Genomic DNA, 21,096 nt, shown 5'->3' on the forward strand with positions numbered 1-21,096 from the left:
AGCTGCCCTTCAGCTGTGGGGCCAAAAGGGTGAGGGCTGGGTTGGAGCAAAGCAGAGTATTCACTGCTTTGCAGATTCTCCAAACCATTCCCCCATGATGAAGGCGGTACCTTTAGGTTGGCAGACCTGTTAGAAAGTTTCTTCTCCAGCTCTGTGATTTGTGGGAGCTAGGGATTCCTTCTCCATCTTCCTTTGGAATTCCTCAGAACCCATGTGAATTAATTGCCCTGAGAACTAAGAAGAGGATTTACCCTTATAATACACATGTCAAGAGTTTTCTATCTTCAGTATGTCATACGAAACAGTAATTATTGGGAACAGGATTAAAACCACAGGATCTTTGTTTTTCAAAGCCTGTACCCTTTTGCAAACTTCCATAAGGATCTCAGCTTGGAAGTGCCGGAGGTAAACTGGCCTTGGTGGAGGAGAGAGCTTGCTTTGGAGTAGAACTGCTTTTTCAGTCCTACAGCTGTCTGTATGAAAGGGGTTGTATAGGGCTTGTTGCAACACCAATTCTGAAGCTTTACTGGTTCTTGTAGGGCCATTAAAAGTTGAGAAATGGGATACTTTGTCAAGTAGTTGTATCCACATAGAAAGCTGGACTTCTTTTGGTATCTTTCTTGCTGAGTTTATTGTAGGTGTTTTCAGGTCTGTAATGAACATGTAACATAACAGTTTTATTATTACTACTACTGTGATTTAGGTGATGATCACTGTGGTGGTGTCTGGGTGTAATGTTCAGACACAAGCACTGTGATTAAAATGGACAAGCCCCACAGTTAGATATTGTATCTAGTATAATTGGGTTCCCCATATATTTGAATATTTATTTATTTCTTGGTACTACAACAGATCCTAGCCAAGATCAGGACCTGATTGTACAGGGTGCTGTGAAAATGCACTACATCAAATAAATGATTGTCTTATCTGGGTTGCGGATTCTAACACATCAAAATGTACCTGATAGATTTTGCATTGGACTGTATTATCATCATTTTGATGGACAGCTTGTTGCTCACTTGGGGAGTGCGTTGGTCCTAGAATCACTCTCAAAAGAGTCACCATTTCCTAAAATGATTGAGGTCACAAAGTTGAAACAAGCAACTGTAGATAGTGTTGTATGAGAAGGAAAGAGAGTGAGATCAACAGTGACAACCCAGAGAGGTGGGACTTGCTTGTGAAAACTTTGAGGATATCAAATATTGATTGAAATGAGTAAATGTCCATTATTTCAACACAGATCTAGGGCTTTGGACATTTTTGCCATAACTACTCTGCACTTCCCCTCTAACATTTGCCGTGGCAACCCTACAGCCATAAATTAATCCTCGACACCGAGGTGGTCTGGCGTGTTGTGCCATTTGCAGCTTATGGGTCAACCTGGGAGAAGAAGCTCAGCCTTTGATACATTGGTGGAAGGAGCTGGGGTTCCAGATGTTATCATTTTAAAAATCCATTGTGTTGGATTAATTTCCCAGGAATGCCTGAACTGGATGAGTACACGATGGAGAGAGTCATGGAGGAATTTGAACAGCGATGCTATGACAGTATGAATCATGCTATTGAGACTGAAGAAGGGCTTGGGATCGAGTATGATGAGGACGTTGTCTGCGACGTTTGCCAGTCCCCAGATGGGGAGGATGGCAATGAAATGGTGTTCTGTGACAAATGCAATATTTGTGTACACCAGGTATGGCATCCAGACGTAGAGGTGGGAGTGGCCTTTTGGGCAGCTTATGTGCTGGGGCTAGAGGCAGGCGATGGGTGGTTACAGAAATATCTCAGAACTACTACTGTTAAAGACAGATTTAAAGATAACAGGCCAGATTCCTCTCTAGTGTAACTCACTGATTTTAACTGAGTTACACCAGTAGTGAAATTGGCCCACGGGACAAACTCACAAGTGATGTAAATGTAGGTTGTACATTAGTAAATATGTACATTTACTGCGTTACATGCTGAGAGGGCAAAAGGTGGGAGTGTAGCAGGAAAAGCAACCAATTGGAGGATGTAAGAAGATATAAGATTAAAATGGGCGTGGTATTGCTTTATCTAAAGGCATCTTGTACCCTCTTGCTGGTTGCTTTTGTTGCTATAATCATGCCCTTTTTGCCACTAAGTTTGCACACTACACTAGTTTACACTGACACTACCATCTGCATTCCCAATGAATTTGGCCCAGTTGGTTTTGTTCTTCAGATATGTCTGCAATTTTTTGGTTTGATCCCTCACTTTCCACACACAAGCCATGTGATGCACTGAAGTCCTCTTTTTTGGCAATATATTTGCAGTATCAATAAATTTGATTGAAGAGGAAGAGAAAGTCTGAAAAATGATGACCTCCATCCAACTAGTAGGAAACCAGGAAGGATTTATATCGTAGTTTAAACTTAATTTATGTCATCAGGCTTGTTGTTAACAGTTGGTTTTGTTCCATGTTGGGGTGACGCTGAATGAGGCAGACCAGGAATTTGAACCTGCATCTCTCACATGCTAGAGGAGTGCCTGAACAACTAGGTTATTCTGAGGACAACATGTCTTTCTGTGGAAATTAAACAAGCCTTTCTTTGCATGGAAGAAGGAACAGATATGTTTGTAACACATCTGCTTCCTCGACTGCTCCATTGTGAAAGAGACCTTGCTATGGGTCTTCTTTCTCTCCATCCCTTAAAATGTTTGCTTTGTCATTAAGCAGTGGGGCAGCTGCGATGTTTGATAAGCAAGGAACATTTAATTTTCTTGCTCCTCAGGCTAAAGTTACATAAATGTATTTGCATGTATGGTGGTGAAATGTATCTTTGAGCGTGGCGCTGTGCAAACATTGCGTATCTTGTAAAGTGGTCTAAGAGTTTAAAATTGGCACATTGATAAATCTGTAGCCATTCTGTCTTGAACTGTGATCACATCAAATCTTAGAAGCTAGAAAGGGTCAGAACTGGCAATAGTTTGGTTGGAGGTCTCCATAGACACTCCAGTCTACTACAGGACATGATGTTAATCATTCAGTAGATGTCACTTTACCCTTATGAGTAAGAATTGAACTGTACCTTGGGGGCATCTTTAATGTCATCATCTCATTTTTCAGGTGAGATGCAAAACCAATGTCCTATCACTTGGGATCTTTAAAGATCTCATGGGACTTCATAGCTCCAGTGTCCTGGCTAACGTCCAGCTCAGATATCTAACCACTCACACAGCTATCTAAATTTCCCGTTCTGTTTAATTTGATTAATATATTCTTCTTCACTTCCTGTCCTAAACTGTTGTGGAGTGATGGTTTGCATTGTTAAACAGCTGGAGTTAGCTCCCTTTCAGTGGTGGGAAAAGTATCTGTGTGTAATGTGTATATGGAGTTGCTACATTTGTAAAAGCACCTTGCCATCCTTCAGAACAAAATTGGCTACATAAATGTAAGCTAATATTATTATATAGCATGCAGCCCATAAAGGGCTTTGAGGTTAGCAAAAGGCTAAATGTAAATCAGTTAATACTAACAGGAACATGCTGTTGTTGTTTCCTTTTCTTTCCCTCCTTTATAAACATGAGTACAGGCATGTTACGGAATTTTAAAGGTGCCAGAAGGCAGCTGGCTATGCCGGACCTGTGCGCTTGGTGTTCAGCCAAAGTGTTTATTGTGTCCCAAGAAAGGTGGAGCTATGAAGCCTACTCGTAGTGGGACGAAGTGGGTCCATGTGAGCTGTGCTCTGTGGATTCCAGAGGTAGGTGTCAATCCAACTGATGTACCTGTGTTCAGATTCAGAGCAATCTTGGCAAAGGACAAATCTGCTCATAACAACATACAATCTGAAGTCTGTTGCTATAATGAATGTAACATCCGTGCAGCATTTGTTGTTAGGGAGTAGAAAAAAATAAAAGATAAAAACAGGGAAACGTTAATTTTCAATTAAACATAGAGGACATAGAGTCTGGCAGGATAATACATGATCTATAAGAAAAAGGTAATTACATTAGCTCAGTGAACTACAATACAAATGGCTCATAGGCCTAAAAAAAGGACAACTGCTGGGAAAACTAATTTAGTAAGAGCACAAAGTAAGCACTGTTTGTATTTGTAGATGGAAACTCAGAACCTGGGTAAGCAAGTATTTGGATTAACAGCGGTAATTCTTGAAAGTTCTGGCATTCAAAATATTCATCCTTTAAAATCACTTAAATTGATGCAATTTGCATCAAAGCTGTTCCATTTTTATTGGGGAAGAAGTGGTTTTGAAACTGGATTTTTCTCTCTTTGTAAACTGAAAAACCTGGTACATATTAATTTGGCATGTTACCAAGCAATGAAACAGATTCATAATGGAGAATTGTGCTTTTATTTTTGCCTGGTGTGGGACCTACAAAGGGACTTAAGCATTGCAATGATATTATGTGCCTAGAAACTTCTGGAACAACACTGTGATCCACAAAGCCTGACCATAGGTACCTAGTCTCCCTGTACAATGAATGGGGATCCACAGAAGCTAACATGCTAGGTGGGGAGACACCTAAGCTAGCTAGTGGGAGATGCTGATCAGAGGAGTGTATGCTAAGCATGCTTATTGGATTGGGCCCTACATGCAAATGCCTGTCTTCCCCTGGTTTGTGGATCATTCTGCGGCTTTGGCGTGAGATAGGCATCCAGACGCCTAAAGCAAGACAGCGCTGCGCATGCTAAGAGGCAGAAATACAGGTGCCTAGGGAACTCTTACCCTGAAAAACTTGGGTGCTGAGTGAGTTTAGGTGCTGCATGGTTCAGTGGCAGTTCTGTGGATTGCAGTGGAGCCAAAGCTGGGACTTAGGTGCCTAAGTCTGGGGTTTAGGCACCTAAATATTTTCATGGTTCCCACCCCTTCTGCTTATCTTTCACTGTATATTTTTCACTCTGATGCTTAGGTGAGTATTGGCAGCCCAGAAAAGATGGAGCCCATAACCAAGGTCTCTCACATTCCCAGCAGTAGATGGGCATTAGTGTGCAGCCTTTGCAATGAGAAGATTGGGGCATCCATACAGGTAATAAACTAACATGAGTGTGTTTGTTATAGATGTAAATGTGCATTCTATAGAACCTCCCTGATTCCCTGCCCAGTTTGCACAGAAAAACATCGCAGTAGAGTTTTAATAGCAGGTAATGTAGGGAGGTTATAGTTTAAGGATTCCTAACTTTTACAAATGTACTTAGGTGTGGTTATCAGAACACCGAAATATAAATAATGAAATTTGAATGAACATACTTGTTCAATGAACAAAATACATTTTGTGGTGCATTCTCCTTGCTTTTTAAGTAGCACTTGTTCTTTTGCTCGTTAATTTGTAAAAGTGTGTAATTTTCTGTGGCCAAAATATTTAAACTTGGATGCCAAAAACTGTGTGCTAAAATTTACCTGCACGTATGTTCAAGGTGATTGTCAAGTTAGATTCCCAATTCCCCTTGAAAATCTTCCCTCTGATGAGCAGCTTGATTTTCAGAGATGGTGAAGACTTGCAGCCAACACTGAAGTCAATTGGAATGAGAATGCTCAGCACCCTTCATGATAAGGCTGTGAATCAGGTGACTAAATATGGATTTAGGCACCTAACTTTAGATAGCGCCCAACTGTAAAGATTTTGGCCTGTGGGTCTACCAGGGATTAAAGTGAATTGGTAATGTCTGCGGTTGTGGGTAAGAAAGGAGTTATACTATCATAGTCTTTTTTTATTTGATAAATAATCAGGTGTTCTCATTTGTTGGTCTTTTTAGTTCAGTTATGAGAATCTCTGCCATTGAGCTCCAGAGTATGCAGGAAAGGAACAGTTTGCATGCTTAGAATCTGCTACAAAGGAGCACAAATGAGCCTCAAGCAGAGGAAATACAAGGCCCTTCTTCAGCTGGTGATGAAAAGCCACAAATCTGGCAGATTTAGGGGTGGCTGGCTTTGCAGATATTTTGTATTCTCTAGAATCAAAGCTTCTGGCCCTGATTTTCCCATTGCCTTGCGCCTTACAGAATCGTTTACACATCTGTAAGGTAGCTGTAAAACACTAATATTTTGATGTTTATTCTCACTTAGCACAGGTGTAAATGACTGCACAAGGTGCAAGGCAATGGGAGAATCAGGCCCAGCGTGTTCAAGGAATAACTATCTCCATGTACAGTAAAGAATTAATCTTTGGCTGTGTATCCAGCACTAAAGCAAGAACACCAATATCCTGCTTCCTATCACCAATTCACATTCTTGGCAAAATTCCAGTATGGGTCATATACTTCTTAATGAATTTATCTCTAAAATTTCAATGGGATGCGGATTTTTCACTTATTGTAAAATGTTCTGTGGTATTGCAGTATGGTGTTAAACAGTATTGATCTGCCCCAGAGTTACCTGCATTTCAGAAGTGAGTGAAGAGGTTCCTTGTATACATTACATCAGCTTGTGAAATTTATAAAGCACTTTGGGATCCTTCAGGATACAAGACAGTATATAGATGTTATGTAAAGGGGTATTAACTCTGATAGCAGTTTTACAATATGTAGAGATCTACAGTACATATTGCTTAGATCTGAATCTTAGTTCTATTGGTATCACTGTGAGAAAGACCACAGGTATGTTTGAATGCATTTTAGAGCCTGTGGTGTCCTGCCTTTGCTGGGGAAAGTAAGGCTAGATGACCTAATTGTCGGCAGAGTTGTGCTATCTAATAAAAAAAACAAAGTATGTAGTAAAGCACTTAGAAGACGAAAAGTAGAGCTCCGAGTTCTGAGTTTAGATCACTGGATCGTGCCACTCTCTCCTGTGTTCCTCTGTCGCTGAGGCACTGATGGCGTTTTCTGGGAAAAGTTATAAAATAGCAGTTCAGCAGACATTCTAGTGAAACCGTTCAATCTGTTTGTCAGCAGCCTTGTTTGCTGTTCGCACTTCAGTTAAGGTCTGAAATAATACACATCTCAAGAAAAGAAAATGAATCTGTCCACTGCCTTTTAATAAATAAAACAGTCCTGTCCTCTGTCTCTTGGAAACTTACATAATGGAGAAATCAAACTATTTTGTCCCCCAATACTTGTTTGAGGTAACTCTGTAGCAGTTTCATACTGAATACAGATTTTTTTTGGTGTGGTTTCTTTACATTCTTGCTCTGAAAACCTCTGTCTTCTGGAATAACAGAATGGGATAATACGTATGCTGTACAGCTGCCACTGTAGAAAGTTACACATTTAAAAAAATCATTTGGAGAAATACTCTTGGTTCCAGTTTTCTGTGACATCACCAAAGAGTATTAGTGGGGCTTTGTGATACAAGAAACATGAATGCGAGAGTATTCTCATGGCCTATAAATACTTTAAATTTGTGTATTAAACTTTTAGATAGCAGGAAAAAAACAGAATTTACGAAGTGTGTAATAAAAAAGGTAATAATCAACTGAATGACTGGAGGGAGAAGAGGCAGTTGCTCCAGATATGTTTTATATTATGAGATGTTCACACTAATTTAAAAAGCGAGCTGCTTGATGTGTGCATAGGGATGGGCAGAAAGCAGCTGCTGCAAGCTGGGAAAAGCAAGACTGCATTTTCTTCCCAGTTCAAATTTCCTTCAGATGAGACAAGCTTTCCTCTCCACTCAACAGAACTTTACTTTTGATACAAGCAAATTATTAAGAGCTCCTAGTACCATGGAACTTGCTGCAAAAAGCACTTCTTTTGTGTTGTTTAATATCCAGCTGTGCTGCTGTTGCCCTGTTTGTCCACAAAGCATTTATTTGGAGGAGGCGAAAGGGCAAAAGAGGGTTTCACCATTTTTCATATCCTTTCCAAGTATTGATTTTATTAAAGAATATTTATCTGAAACCTTTGCAGTTTAAACTCTGTAGTATACATTTAGCTGACATCTGGCTGCTGAGTCAACCTGAGCTGGAAAACCCAGAGGAGACAGATACTTGGCTTTGTTACAAATCACTGTATAAATATCCTGCCGCAGTGCATTTCTCTTTAAGGTTATATCACTTGGGTTAAGTATAGTTTAGTCCTGTCAGAGTTTGTCTGTGACAGGCCTTTCCACTTTTATTTCTCTATGTTGGGAACAAGGGTCCAAGTCAAGGGGGGATTTTTAAAAAAATTATTTTTCTATTTATGGCTGGTTATGGCTATTAAACACTTTGCAAAAGAAAGTTAGCTACAGATAAAATCAAGTGCTAAAGCAGTTTAGCTCCATAATGGCTAGATGGGAGATAGGGGAGAGCTTGGAAGATGACAAAAGAAGCAAATTGTAGTTTTTTCTCATGTGAAGTAGAAGAGCACTAAGTGACTGAAGTAGTGAATGTCACTGATTTAATACGTGACATTCTAAATTGATGATAAAAGAAAAAGAATCCCACCGGGCCCTTGCTTTTTAAGTAGCACTTGTTCATTTCTTCGTTAGTTTGCAAAAGTGGCCAGTTCCAGGTGCTGTGAGAGATGTTAATTAAAGTATCCGACTGGCTGGGAGCCACAGGGTATTTCTTCTCTGGAGTGCTGACACACCCAAAGGGGATCGTTTTGCCTGTCATGATATTGCGTTAAGTGACTAGCTCCAGTGGTACCATGAGAAACCACCTCTTGTGGAGTTGCTCATATTGAATCGTATGATAAGCCCAGGGGAAGTTAATCACTCATGTCTGCGAGACCGCTACGTTGTTGCTTGAACTGACAGCATTAAATTGCAAACCTAGTAGTGAGAAAGTACTTGGCTTAGATGCAAAACCCAGTACTGTGGTGTGTTGTACCGCAGTTGTGCTGGTGTAAGCATTGATCTCAAAGGAGCCGTGGCTGCGTAGGTATTTTGTGCATAGTATGTGACTTTTTATTTAAAACATGTTTATTTTTTCTGCAGTGCTCGGTGAAAAACTGCCGAACAGCTTTTCATGTCACATGCGCATTTGACCGTGGCTTGGAGATGAAGACCATCCTGGCGGAGAACGATGAGGTCAAGTTCAAGTCTTACTGCCCCAAGCACAGCTCCACCAAGAAACTGGATGATGAAAACCTCAGTGAAAACACCAGCCATGAGAATGGGACACAAGACAGCTCCCCTTGTGCCCATATAGAGTCCTTTCACAGCCTTGATCAAAACCAGGAGGAGGCCCACAGGGTCAGTGTCCGCAAGCAGAAGCTCCAGCAGCTGGAGGATGAGTTCTACACATTTGTCAATGTCTTGGAAGTGGCCAAGGCCCTGCGGCTGCCTGAAGAGCTGATGGAGTTCCTGTACCAGTACTGGAAGCTTAAGAGGAAAGGCAATTTCAACAAGCCCTTGATAACCCCAAAGAAAGACGAAGAGGACAATCTGGCCAAGCGGGAGCAGGATGTTTTGTTCAGGAGACTGCAGCTCTTCACGCACCTCCGGCAGGATTTGGAGAGGGTAAACCAATGCAAGCTTATGCTTGTGGGGAGAAGGTGTTGTGTTTGGGTAGCTGAGTTCACAACCTAAATCAGTGATAATATATTCCCTTGATTTTTGCCAATGGATGTGGGCAACCAAATTTTGTTCCAACCCAGTGCTCTGAAGATTGCATTGAATTTGTATAGAGCACAACAAGTTGCAGCTATCATCTTTTGAAAGAGCGTGTCAGCCCGCAGAGGTGACAGGTCCTGGCAGTTAGTGCCCAGTCTCAATCTGAACAGTGTCGGATATGTTAGACTAGATGACCCTTGTGGTCCCTTCTAATCCTAAGATTATATGTCTGCAGTGTAGCTGGGAGTGAGCCTCACAGCACAAGTAGATAGACTCACATTAGCTCAGCTTTAGCTAGCATGCTAAAAAACAGCATGGATGTTGTGGCTTGGGTGGCAGCTCAGGCTTTCAAGCCCACCTGACTCTCTGGGTCTAAGCTCGGGTGGCTAGCCCGAGTCTCCACTAGTGCCACAACATCCACACTGCTCTATTTAGTAGACTACCTTACAAGTCTATCTACCTGGGCTGGGAGACTTGCTCCCAGCTGCTGTGTAGGTGTACGCTTTGTGGACTTCACTTCAGTATTGGTGACATCGTGGGCTGTACTGCAGCCACTTCTGGGTAATATATTTTCACTATCACAAGCAGTTAGCTTGTGATACTTTCTCCTGGTGGTACCTGCTGCTGATGCACATTTTTCAAACAAATGAAAAACCAAATCAGTCTTTCCCTGTGTCTTTGATGTGGAGCTGGCTTGTTTTTACTTTTGCTAACAGAACAGTGTGAGGTCAGCATTTCACCAGAAATATGTACATAATATTTTGAGTAGACAGTGGCATACCATTGGGTTGGGTTTTGAATGTTAAAAAGTGTAATGGAATGGTATCAGCTTGGTCTTTTATCCTTAGTACATCTGCCTTAACAAGGATGTGAAATTGAACTTTTGCTCTCAGATTAACTGGCAAAGAGAGAGATATTTTTTTAAAAAAAAAACAGAAGGGACCATTACAGGCCATACAATCTGACCCAGCAGATCCTTTACCAGGTCCAAAAAGCTTGTGGTTGAACTAGAGCATACATTTTAGAAAGACATCCAGTCTTGATTTAAAGAGTTCAGGTGATGGAATCTACCCTAACCATTCATAAAACTGTTCCAAGGCTATTACTCTTATTAGTAAACATTTATACCTTATTTCAGTTTGAATTTTTGTAGCTTCAATTTCAAGTCAGTGTCTCTTATGCATTTTGTAGTATCAGAAATCTTCTGTCTCCATAGGCACTTACAGGTGTTCAAGTCTCCTGTTAACCTTCTCGTTGAAGAGCTAAATAAGTTGAACTCCTTAAGTCTGTGTGTTCTCCAGCCGTCACAAGTTATTCTTGTGTAATATTCTGCACCTGCTCCAATTTTACAACATTCTTTTAAAAGTCTGGACACATTATTCCAGCAATGGTCACGCAAGTAATAACGCCTCTCTCCTCCAACTTGACATTTCTGTTTATATATCCAAAGGTTACATTAGCCCTTTTAACCACAGCTTGGATTGGTAGCTCATGTTCAGTTGATTATCTTCTAGTCTGACTCCGAAGTCCTTTTCAGAATTGGCACTTTCAAGGATACAGTCTCTCATCGTGTACATGTGACCTATGTTCTTTGTTCTTAGATGTGTGACCTTGCTTGTTTGCACCCAGCTTACCAAGCAATCTAGCTCTGCATAGGTGACTTGTCTTCATCATTATTTACAACTCTGCCAGTCTCTCTGTCACCTGCAAATGGGGCTCAATACAGGGGTAACTGGATGAAATTTGGTGGCCTTTGTTGTATGGGAGGGCAAACTAGATCTAATAATGATCCTTTCTGGTCTTAAAATCTATTAACATGATTTTAAATTTTCTTGGAGATCATTGATAAGTATGATTAGCATTAGGCTGAGAACCTATCCCTGTAGAATCCAACTAGAAACAACTACTCATGGATGATTCCCCATTAACAATTATGTTTTGAGATCGGTTAGCCAGTTTTTAATTTATTTAACATGCCATATTGAGTTTGTACAGGGATTAACCTTTTAGTCAGCATGTCATGCTGTTGCGAGTCAAAAGCCTCAGAGAAATCCATATATACTTCATCCACTAAATTTGTAATCTCAGAGAAGTTTTGAGTTTCACAGGAAGATAACTCAACTGTGATGCTAGGGCATATAGCTCTGCAACCTGCTGGGACCTGACTACAAGTGTTGGGCCCAGCTTGGGTGGGATAGGAAAATAACCAGCCCCTCTTGGGCGCAGGTTGTGTTGATTTGCCTCACATCTACCTTCCTGTGGCAGTAGCATACCTGCTTCTGCTGGCTACAACCATCTCTTTGTTCTGTGTGCACTGTGGGCCTCTTGTTTTGCAGCCCTCATAGAGCAGCAGGGGGTGGTGGACAGCTGGCACAGGGCATGCAGCTGCTACCATGCCAACCTCATGACAGGAAGCAGAGAGCCAATTCCACAGTTTGGTGACGATGGCGCAGACTCAGGTTTGGGGTCATGGCTTAAAAATTAGGCCAGGTCCTAATGCGGAGTTTCTCTATTGTGATATTTTTGTGTGACTGTCCCAATCAGCAACAAAATCAAGAAAAAATCCTCTACCACAGAAATCAGAAAAAGATTTATATTTTAGAAAACATTCTTCAAATATGTGTCTGTGTGGATCCCACTGTAGGCACTCATGCATGTGTGATCAAATTTTCTTTTGACTAGCAGTGTCTGTCAATGCACTGCGTGCCACCTCATGCTCTCGCAGCCTCCCTCAGATCTCTTTTACTGTCCACAGCAGTGAGATTGAACCTAGCAAGTGTCCAACCCACTAGTACTTAGCTAGGACTAAACTTCTGCAAAACCTTCTGCAAATCATCAGAACCACGTCTGATCTTCTGTTTTGACTAACATGAACTGACCACCAACTTTCTGGACTGAACTTCTCTGAGCAGACTCCTTTGTCCAGGGTTTCTCTAATGGCAGACTCAAAACCCAGGGGCTTCAAGTCCTGTCCATTCTGTGATAGACTATTCCCCCTGAAGGATGGATACAGTAGGCATGCTTTCTGTCTGGAGAAATCACACATTTCAAGCACATGACAGTATGTTTATCCCCTTCTCTGTGAGGACTCAAAAGTCATAAGTTGGAAGGCTGAAACTCCACCTTCTGCAACAGTCTATGGAAAATCTCATCAAACCCAAAGGAAAAAAGCTCCAGAATCTAATTAATGGACAAGCCAGCATCATCTGCTACCCCATCGAGTAGACAAACAATGCCTAAGACCACTGTGAAGAATACAGTGCCAAGGAAAAACCTGGCACTGACATTGGCACCAAAACTGACCTGCTTTAATATGGAAGCTGGTACTACCATCTCAGAAGTTGAGCACTGAAAGGGAATGCTCTGAGCACTCAGGCAGAAGCTCAAGAAGAAGCTTAGGACAAACAGCAAACTCTTCAGTGACAGTCTTTGAAGTCCTCACAGCATCAAGGATGAAGGGAACGAACAGACTGTGATGCAAAAGATTTTGCCAGCACTAACATTGACCCCGAACTTGAGGGGTGAAGCTCAGGCAGAACCAGGTCCATGCTGAGATATACACCAGCACCAACACAGACTCTGATACGAAAGCACCGTTACATGCTGGTGTTCCCCCTACAGGAAGTCTACTCCTCTTCATCACTGGAGCATACATTCTCCCTGTCACTGAGCAGAGAACTTTCTTCCCCTCTAAGGTCTGCAGTTGATACTGCTGAGACACCTATGGGCTAATCCTACAGGCCTCAGCTCATCCAGACTCCCTTTCAAAGATTTCCTTTTGAACCACTGTCTGAGTGCTCAGTATGCTACCTTACTATCAGTCAGTCCTGTGGCCATTATATCAGCATAGAGAGTCAGTGAATTCCAAACTCTTGTGCTTTGGCCATCTTATACTTCCTTTCAAAGGGACAAAGTGGTGATGAAACCACACCTCAGTTTCATCCCTCAGGTGATCTTGGATTTATTCAGATGGAATTCCAACACCTTACCAATTGTCTTCTCAAAACTGCACTCAACAATGAGAAAAGCAACGAGATGTCTCCAAAGCCTTGCTGTTAGCTCAACAAGACAAAGCCTTTCAGATTGTCTCCCCATCTCATTGTGGCAATATCTGGCTCAAGCCATCTCATCACAGAGACTCACTAAGTGGATCACACAGTGCATTTCCACCTGCTGTCAGATGGCTGGTTAACGTCTCTCTCCGAAAGTCTGTTCCAATCTCAGATCTGTTAGGCAGCTATGTAGAGTGACCTACTGTCTTGTAAAACATTGCACTTGACATGGCAGCCAAATCAGTTGCCAAGATCAGGAGAGCAGTACTACAGTCTCTGTTTGATTGACTGCAGCTGAAGTTCCTCACTCACACCATCCTTGGAGGATACTGCTTGCCAGTTATCTATAGTGGGATCCACACTGACTACAACAGCTCAAAGAACAATAGCTATTTACTCTACAGTAATTGTGGTTCTTTGAGCTGTTGTAGTCAGTGTGGATCCTATACTCTATCCTCCATCCTCATTTTTTGAGTCCCCAGCTATTACAGGCTTTTAATTGTAAGGGAAATGAGGGAGGGTCATGGGCAACCCCATTCTATGTTCTTGCATGGACAAACACACAAGGAAGTACAGAGCGTATGCACAGCTCTGATGGACACTGCTAGTGGGGAAAAAAATCCACTCTCACATGCATGAAGTACATGTGCTCTTATAGTGGGATCCACACTGACCATAACATCTTGAAGAATCAGTTACTGTAGGGTAAGTGACTGTTCTATACAGAGCCTAGTGAACAATTAATAATTTGGTCTCACTTCCAGTTCTTTCAACAGTCATGCTATGTCTGTCGTACAGTGGCATACATAGGAGCCCTACTGCATGTATTAATTGACCCAAATGAGACTAAAATGGAAGGTTCATGAAGGACACTCTTACAACAACCCAAATTTTGACCCTATACGCTATTAAACATAACTAAAAAGGTGTGTGTGTGTATATATATATATGTTTAAAAATATGTATGTATGTATCCAATAGCAGAGAGATGTGGGTATGGTCCTCAAAGATCCCTCCTTATTTCTCCTTTTACTTCCACCTCCAACTTCAAGGACCTCATGTTGTGGCTACCTTCTCTCTATGCAGCCAGGGTTCAGTGATTCTCTGAGCATCAGATATGGTAGAGGAGGATACTTAGGAGTGATACATTTGCTCCTTAGCTAACAAGCTGTAGAGGCAGAGACAAACTGTATTCTGTACCAGCCTGGTACAGTTTATAGTTTTACTATCATTAAGCTCAGTGACATTATTTGCATTTTCTAGGTTCGGAATCTGACTTACATGGTGACCCGAAGGGAGAAGATTAAGAGATCTATTTGCAAAGTCCAGGAACAGATATTCAATCTCTACACAAAACTTATGGATCAAGAAAGAGTTTCAGGTATGTTTCACAGACTTCATTATCACATCCAAGCAGAGGAACAAAATGGTTTGGTTAAGGTCTACTTACTGTTTTGAAGCTCACCCTTATATTCTTGTTTAGTTCACTTTGCGCCGGGAAGTTGGAGGAAAAACCCCCTAATGAACCAAGGGCCAGTATATTCTAAATTTTCAGCTACAACATATTAAGGACAGTCACATGAGAAGCCATAGAAATAGATAAGTAAGTGGGCCTGAATTAACTAGCTATCCCTATGGAACTGAGTGTCCCAAGGAATTGGAAATGGGATGAAGAGACTTCTGTTTTAGCTCACTGCTTCAAAACCTTCCTAAATTGCTATAACCAATTTTTTTTCCACTATTGGTAGTTGTTAGTGGGCAGGGACTGTCACCTATTATGTGTTTGTTTAGCACCCAGCACAATGGGGCCCAACCTGGTTGTGGCGTTTAGGAGCTGCTGCCTTATAAACATTTAATAGTAATAATAGCTGTTTGGTGATCTCAGTTTCATAGTGGATGGGTGTCCCCAGAGCTGACATGCATCTAGGCACCTTATCAGAAAGGCCCAGCACTGAATGGACATGAAGAAAGAACTCCTCTTGTTCCTAGAGGTTTTCTTTTCAGGTCATGGTAGCAGCCCATCAGCTTGGGTGTGTGCAGAACCTTTATGCTGTTCATGCTGAAATCACACTTCTCTGAAAATGTTGGACCGATTATAGCAACAAATAAGATCTAAGATCACTGTAACTTGGATCTATCTGTGTTTATGTCTGTTTGTTTTCTTTGTACTTTTGACAGCACTTTCTGTGGAGTCAGCTTCACTTCCCCCCCCACTCTATTTGTAGGTTTAGTATTTTCTCATGTTGTTTATATTAGTCTCAAACAACAGGGGAGAGAAAACATTTTTAAGAACAAAAGGAAAGTGTGTGGATAAAACCACAGATTTTGGCAATATGGACCCAGCAGCAGGTGTAGTCAGTTTTTTGGTTTTTTTTTAAAATGGATTAAACTTCAGGTTGACAGAGTCCCTTTAAATAGGTTATAAAGAAAAATGAGTTATTGGTAAAAATCACCTCTTTAACAGATTTTCATTTGATTTAATGTTGGTTTTCCTTGGCTAGTATGGATTATTTTCTGCATTTCCAAGTTTAGATTAAGAAAAGACAATGATAGCTCTGCTTGTCATGGTGTTTTCTGCATGTATTTGTATTCATTCTTCAACCAAAAAAAGTTGCATAAGTAAGAAAAATCACATCCCTGTTCATTTGCCTGTCAAATGTTTCATTTTCTATCCTTCCCGGATTAAACCCTTTCGAAAACACCATCAAGATGAACTCATCTTTTGGACCCCATCTGGAAGCATTGTGAACCTATTAAAATCAATTGGAAATGGAAAGGTCTACATTTCAGCACATGCTGTTTAAGACCAAGCATGTTGCTGTGATCTGTCAAACGAAAGGCACGTTTCTACTCCTCCAGAAGTGACTCAGCGATACTCAGTTCAGTTTTTGACTAACAGTCCTTCTGAATGAGTCTGCGAGACAGTGGGTTTAAAGGCATGAATTCTGATGCGGCAGCAAACTGATGTTAAAAAATCATTTACTGCTCACTGAAAATAGTTGCTTCTCCAGCAGGAAAATGCTACATTGAAAAGGTTAACTAGATTATCATTAAGGATTTAATAATTAGTCAGCTGCACAATCAGCTTGTCAAATCATGCATGATGACATATGTGGTAGTTTGTCTATTTAAGTGAAGGTGCTTTTTTCCAAAGAGTTTAATCAAGATTGCACTAGAACACATCTTCTAGACAAACATTGGACTTGAAACAGTAATGCAGGGAAGTCCTAGGGCCTGTGTTATGCAGGAGATCAGACTAGACAAACACAATGGCCCCTTCTGCCCTTAAAATCTGAGCTACACGTTAGCTATAGTATCTGTAGCGCTATGGAAATTGCATCTAAATATAATTAGACCTACAGTAAGTAGGAGAGTTACTGAAGGCTGATCACTGTCAGATGTTGGACATTATGAAAACCATTAAATGCTGGTCATGCGCCAGCATAATTAAAACAAGTTGGAGGCAGGAAAGAAAAAATTAAGAGAGGAATTTTAGGAGGTAAAAAGCAGCAGTTGTTATAGCGGGAAAGTGATTTGCTTTGGCTGAACTGTGAAGTAATTTCTCTGTGTTGCTTTTAGGTGTGCCTTCCTCCTCCTCAGTAGAAAACGTGGTATTGTTCAACAGTCCACCTTTGGGTCCTGATGCTCCCAAGATAGAGGATTTGAAGTGGCATTCTGCTTTCTTCAGGAAGCAAATGGGCACTTCTCTGACACACACACTGAAAAAATCACACAAGAGAGACAGAGTAAGGAACAGCTCTGGGAGTGACAGCAAATCCCTGCTCAAGCAGCCCAGCCGAAGGGAAGGTGTTGCAACTCCAGGTACCTTTTTAAATTTTGAAAAGGCCTTTGCAGAAGCACGCATTGTATCAGCACAACAGAGAAATGGGATAGTTATGACAGACCACAGGAAAAGAAGAGACAATCATTCCCCTTATGAGGTAATCAAGGCAGAACTGAAGGAAAAGCCTTCCAAGCACAGCCACAAGCCACTGACATCCACAGAAGTGTCTCAGAGGCAATCAGAAAACAAAAGGTCTGTGAACCATCCAGGTGGTAGGTCAGCACCTGGCACACGGAGGGATATAGTGCCTAAATGCAATGGATCTCTCATCAAAATAAACTGTAACCGGCCTGTAGTTAAAGTGCCTACTACACCCACAAGCCCAGTGAAAAACTGGGGCGGATTCCGAATTCCAAAGAAGGGGGAGAGACAACACCAGGGAGAGATCCAGGAGGAGACCTGCCACCAGAACTCTAACTATCCATACTTGGGCATGGGCAGAGTTTTGCCTAAAGACAGGGCAAAGAGCAAACTAAAGACAGACAGGGAAAATGATGGGTATGCTCCAGATGCTGAAATGAGTGACTCAGAAACTGAGGTGGCTGAGAAAAAATGCAGACAGCAAAGGCTTAGTCCAAACAGCACTATCAACAGGAGGACAGATATTATTAGGAGAAGTATCCTCGCTTCCTGACTGGACAGTAAGACATCTTCAGCACCATGGTCAATAGAGGCACTGCCTACAAACCCACTCTGCATTATTTATTGGTGTGAGGAGGGGAGCATGGGGTTTTAGACATGGCTACAGATTGACAAAGAGATAAACAAGCTGTATAAACATGTTTACGTGCACTTAAGACTACGATTTTGGCCCCTGTCCCTGAGTCCTTATAATCTGTTTCTGTGAGAAGTTTGAATCTTTTTATTTGCAACTTTCTTGAGGAAACATGACAACATCACTATTAAAATGGAATCTTTGGCAGAACACTAAAAGAATTCATTAAACACGGGGGGGGGGGGGGGAAGGGGAGGTTGCATCTGTCTCTCTTTAGCAAAACAGCACTGACAAGCATTTTTTCCTCTCCCCAAAAGCACAAGCTGTTAAATTAACTAGTGTATACTATATCAAATCTGGTTAGTTAACCATCCAGCATTTCTAAACCCATTACAAATGCTCACTTTCCTTGGACTGTGGCAGGTCTTTAAGGTCTGCAAAATGTTTTTGGTGTATTAGAGTTCAGCATACATGGCAGCTCTAAATCTTCCGTAACTCCAGAGAGTTTACATGTAAATACATCCAACAGGTAGTCAGTTTTAACCACAATTATGGGAGAAAAATGAAGGGGACAGGTTTGAGCTGCAGCTGCCTAGTGATACAACAGTAACAACATGAAAAGACCCAGTCTGAGCACAGAGCCATACTCTTAAGTTCCTCAATTCTGGGGAAGGAATACATTTAGAAGATAGTTTGTCCAGTTCTGAGAAAGGGACAAATTTATGGCTTACTGCATTCTATGGAACAATCCACAGAGCAGCTTTACCATTATCCAGTCACCTGCCCTCCAGGAATACGATGATAATTCGAGTGGGCATGACTAACTTGAAGGCACTAGTCAGCAGGATTTCCCAACGCCAGCCACTTATGCACTAATGGTATGTACTGGGACATCCAAGCATCTGACACTAAAGCGTTACTTTAAAAAAAAAAAAAGACAAATATATATTTTTAAATAGAATTAAAAGGAAAGGCAATAAATTGTGATTAGCTCTTTACATTCAGACCAAGATAAAGTGATTTCATTCTATTCTGGACTAGAATTGATGAGAGAGGGAGCTCACAGTCTGATTACATAACTTTTTTAAATAACCACGAATGGCAATAACTTGTGAGTAAGCTATCAGCAATAACATTAACAGTACATAGAGAGAGATTTTGTTTGTGCACTGAATAGAGTGCATATGTATCATAACAATGGATGTTATAAGAGCCTGAAGTCTTTGGAATTCTGCATCAACGTAAGGCAGACATGAAATTGTTGAAATTAAGTTTAAGCAGCAGTGAGTTTAGAAATATGGGCAGATGGAAGAATCCCTTTTTCTTTTCCCCCACCCACTACTATCAGTATTCAATTACATAATACATTTTAACATTTAACCCCTCCTTATTGGGGCAGGGAAAGAATAAAGAAACAATAGAACTTTGCTGTTAACTTTAAGTCTTCCAGAGGATTCAGTTGACAAAATAGGCTTATTGACATTCCATCTTGCTATGCAAGTTATCAAATTAAAAACTTCAAACAAATGTTTAAAACTAAATTGAGACGTAACCTTTTGACACTTAATGGATAATCTTGGGAAGGGGAAATGTTTGTATTGAAACAATACTTTGTTTAAACATTGCTGCTCCTGAGAAACCAGCTTCATCTCATGACTTTGCTGGTCAGATTAATTTGTTGTTGCACATAACAAAGGAGGAATGGTGGATCTGAGTCATACAGAGATTCACTCTTGATGTGACTTAAAATATTAAAGTTCTCTTTGATTAAAATTTTTTTATTGGCTATGGGAGAAGAGGGAAGTACAGTTGATTTCACTTTTAAATTCAGCAACATTTCTAGATGAGGGCTAAGTTTATTACTGTAAGGAGGTTGTGATATAGGGAATTATTTGTCAAGCCATAGAAGGAAAAAAAAATAAATTTGATTTTAAGCAAACATTTAACCTCACATCAGTTTGAAAGAGGTACCTGATTCATTTGCACTATTATGAATGCTAGCATTGTGCAGAAAGAATGCCTTATATGTTTTACTCCCCACACATTTAGGTTAATAAGCTTTCTAATGTTCCACTTTATGCTGAACCAAATAAAAAAGCGCTTTTCCCAAACCCCTAATTACAAAAAAAAGCTACAAGGCAAGCTAATTGCAGTATGGCCAGCTGTAAAAGTTAGTTTCATGCCAGGCTTAGCGCTCAGCAACAGAGGAGTCATAAGTATAGCAGTAACAACCCAAACCCACCCCTTGTGTTTTATTGGTATGAAACCATTCATTCATTTTTTTTAAGCTTTACCTTTCCTTGTGCAGATTGACCAAGCAATCTCTTTGATTATGATTGGTGTATTATGTCAAAATGTAGGCTAGTTGAACTTTTGTAAAGTTGCCTGGAATGCCATTTGTTAGGGTATAAACACACACAAATCTAAATGAAGGGTTTATTCGTGTCATGTGTGCAAATCTTTATTATTTTAAAAATTTGAAAAAAATTGTCATTACATTTGTAAAATCTTGTACAGAAGATTTTTCACTATGTGCCTAGCTTTGGTGTCCATTCAGCTAAAATTAAAAAAAAAAAAAAGGTGCATGACGAGAAACTGATAGAATCAGAGATAAAAAGTATATGTAGAGATGACTATTTTATATTACTTGGCCCAAACCTGTATTTATTTTCCCCCTTTTCTGAAGTATTTATAAAGATCTAGTTGAAGACAGCTGTATTTTTTTGTTAAAATATTTAGTAGAATTGTGCCTTTTTGTCTGTATGTGAATAAATGCTGTACATTTTGCAATAGACTGGCAGTGTTCAATTTTAAAATCTCCACTTCTGTCCATTCTGTTCAGGTTTATATACCGTATTCATTGCCATGATATCTAAGCAAAGTTAAAATAAACATCCTGCATATATGTATATGCTTAACTTTAAGCATATAGGCTGTCTCATTGCAGTAAGCTCATGTGCTTTAAAGCACATTTGTGTTTCCAGGATTGGGACCACTGGGACCAACAATTGTCATGTTTGGTGCCCAGTCATA

At 40.6% G+C, this 21,096-nt stretch overlaps 1 protein-coding gene across 3 annotated transcripts in view; it reads left to right on the forward strand.

Annotated features, from left to right (window-relative positions):
* JADE1 (jade family PHD finger 1) overlaps window positions 1-20,855 on the forward strand; it is a 61,058-nt gene extending 40,203 nt beyond the window's left edge. For all 3 annotated transcript variants that reach the window (XM_048847329.2, XM_048847330.2, XM_048847331.2), the window contains 6 exons: window positions 1,479-1,690; window positions 3,552-3,719; window positions 4,891-5,007; window positions 8,835-9,359; window positions 14,768-14,885; window positions 17,084-20,855. In XM_048847329.2, coding sequence (XP_048703286.1) covers window positions 1,479-1,690; window positions 3,552-3,719; window positions 4,891-5,007; window positions 8,835-9,359; window positions 14,768-14,885; window positions 17,084-17,982 — 2,039 coding nt within the window. In that variant the 3' untranslated portion in view covers window positions 17,983-20,855. The remainder of the gene's footprint in view (window positions 1-1,478; window positions 1,691-3,551; window positions 3,720-4,890; window positions 5,008-8,834; window positions 9,360-14,767; window positions 14,886-17,083) is intronic.
* Window positions 20,856-21,096: the final 241 nt, after the last annotated feature.

This window comes from Caretta caretta, chromosome 4 (assembly GCF_965140235.1).
Source record: "Caretta caretta isolate rCarCar2 chromosome 4, rCarCar1.hap1, whole genome shotgun sequence".
Classification (NCBI taxonomy): Eukaryota; Metazoa; Chordata; order Testudines; family Cheloniidae; genus Caretta; species Caretta caretta.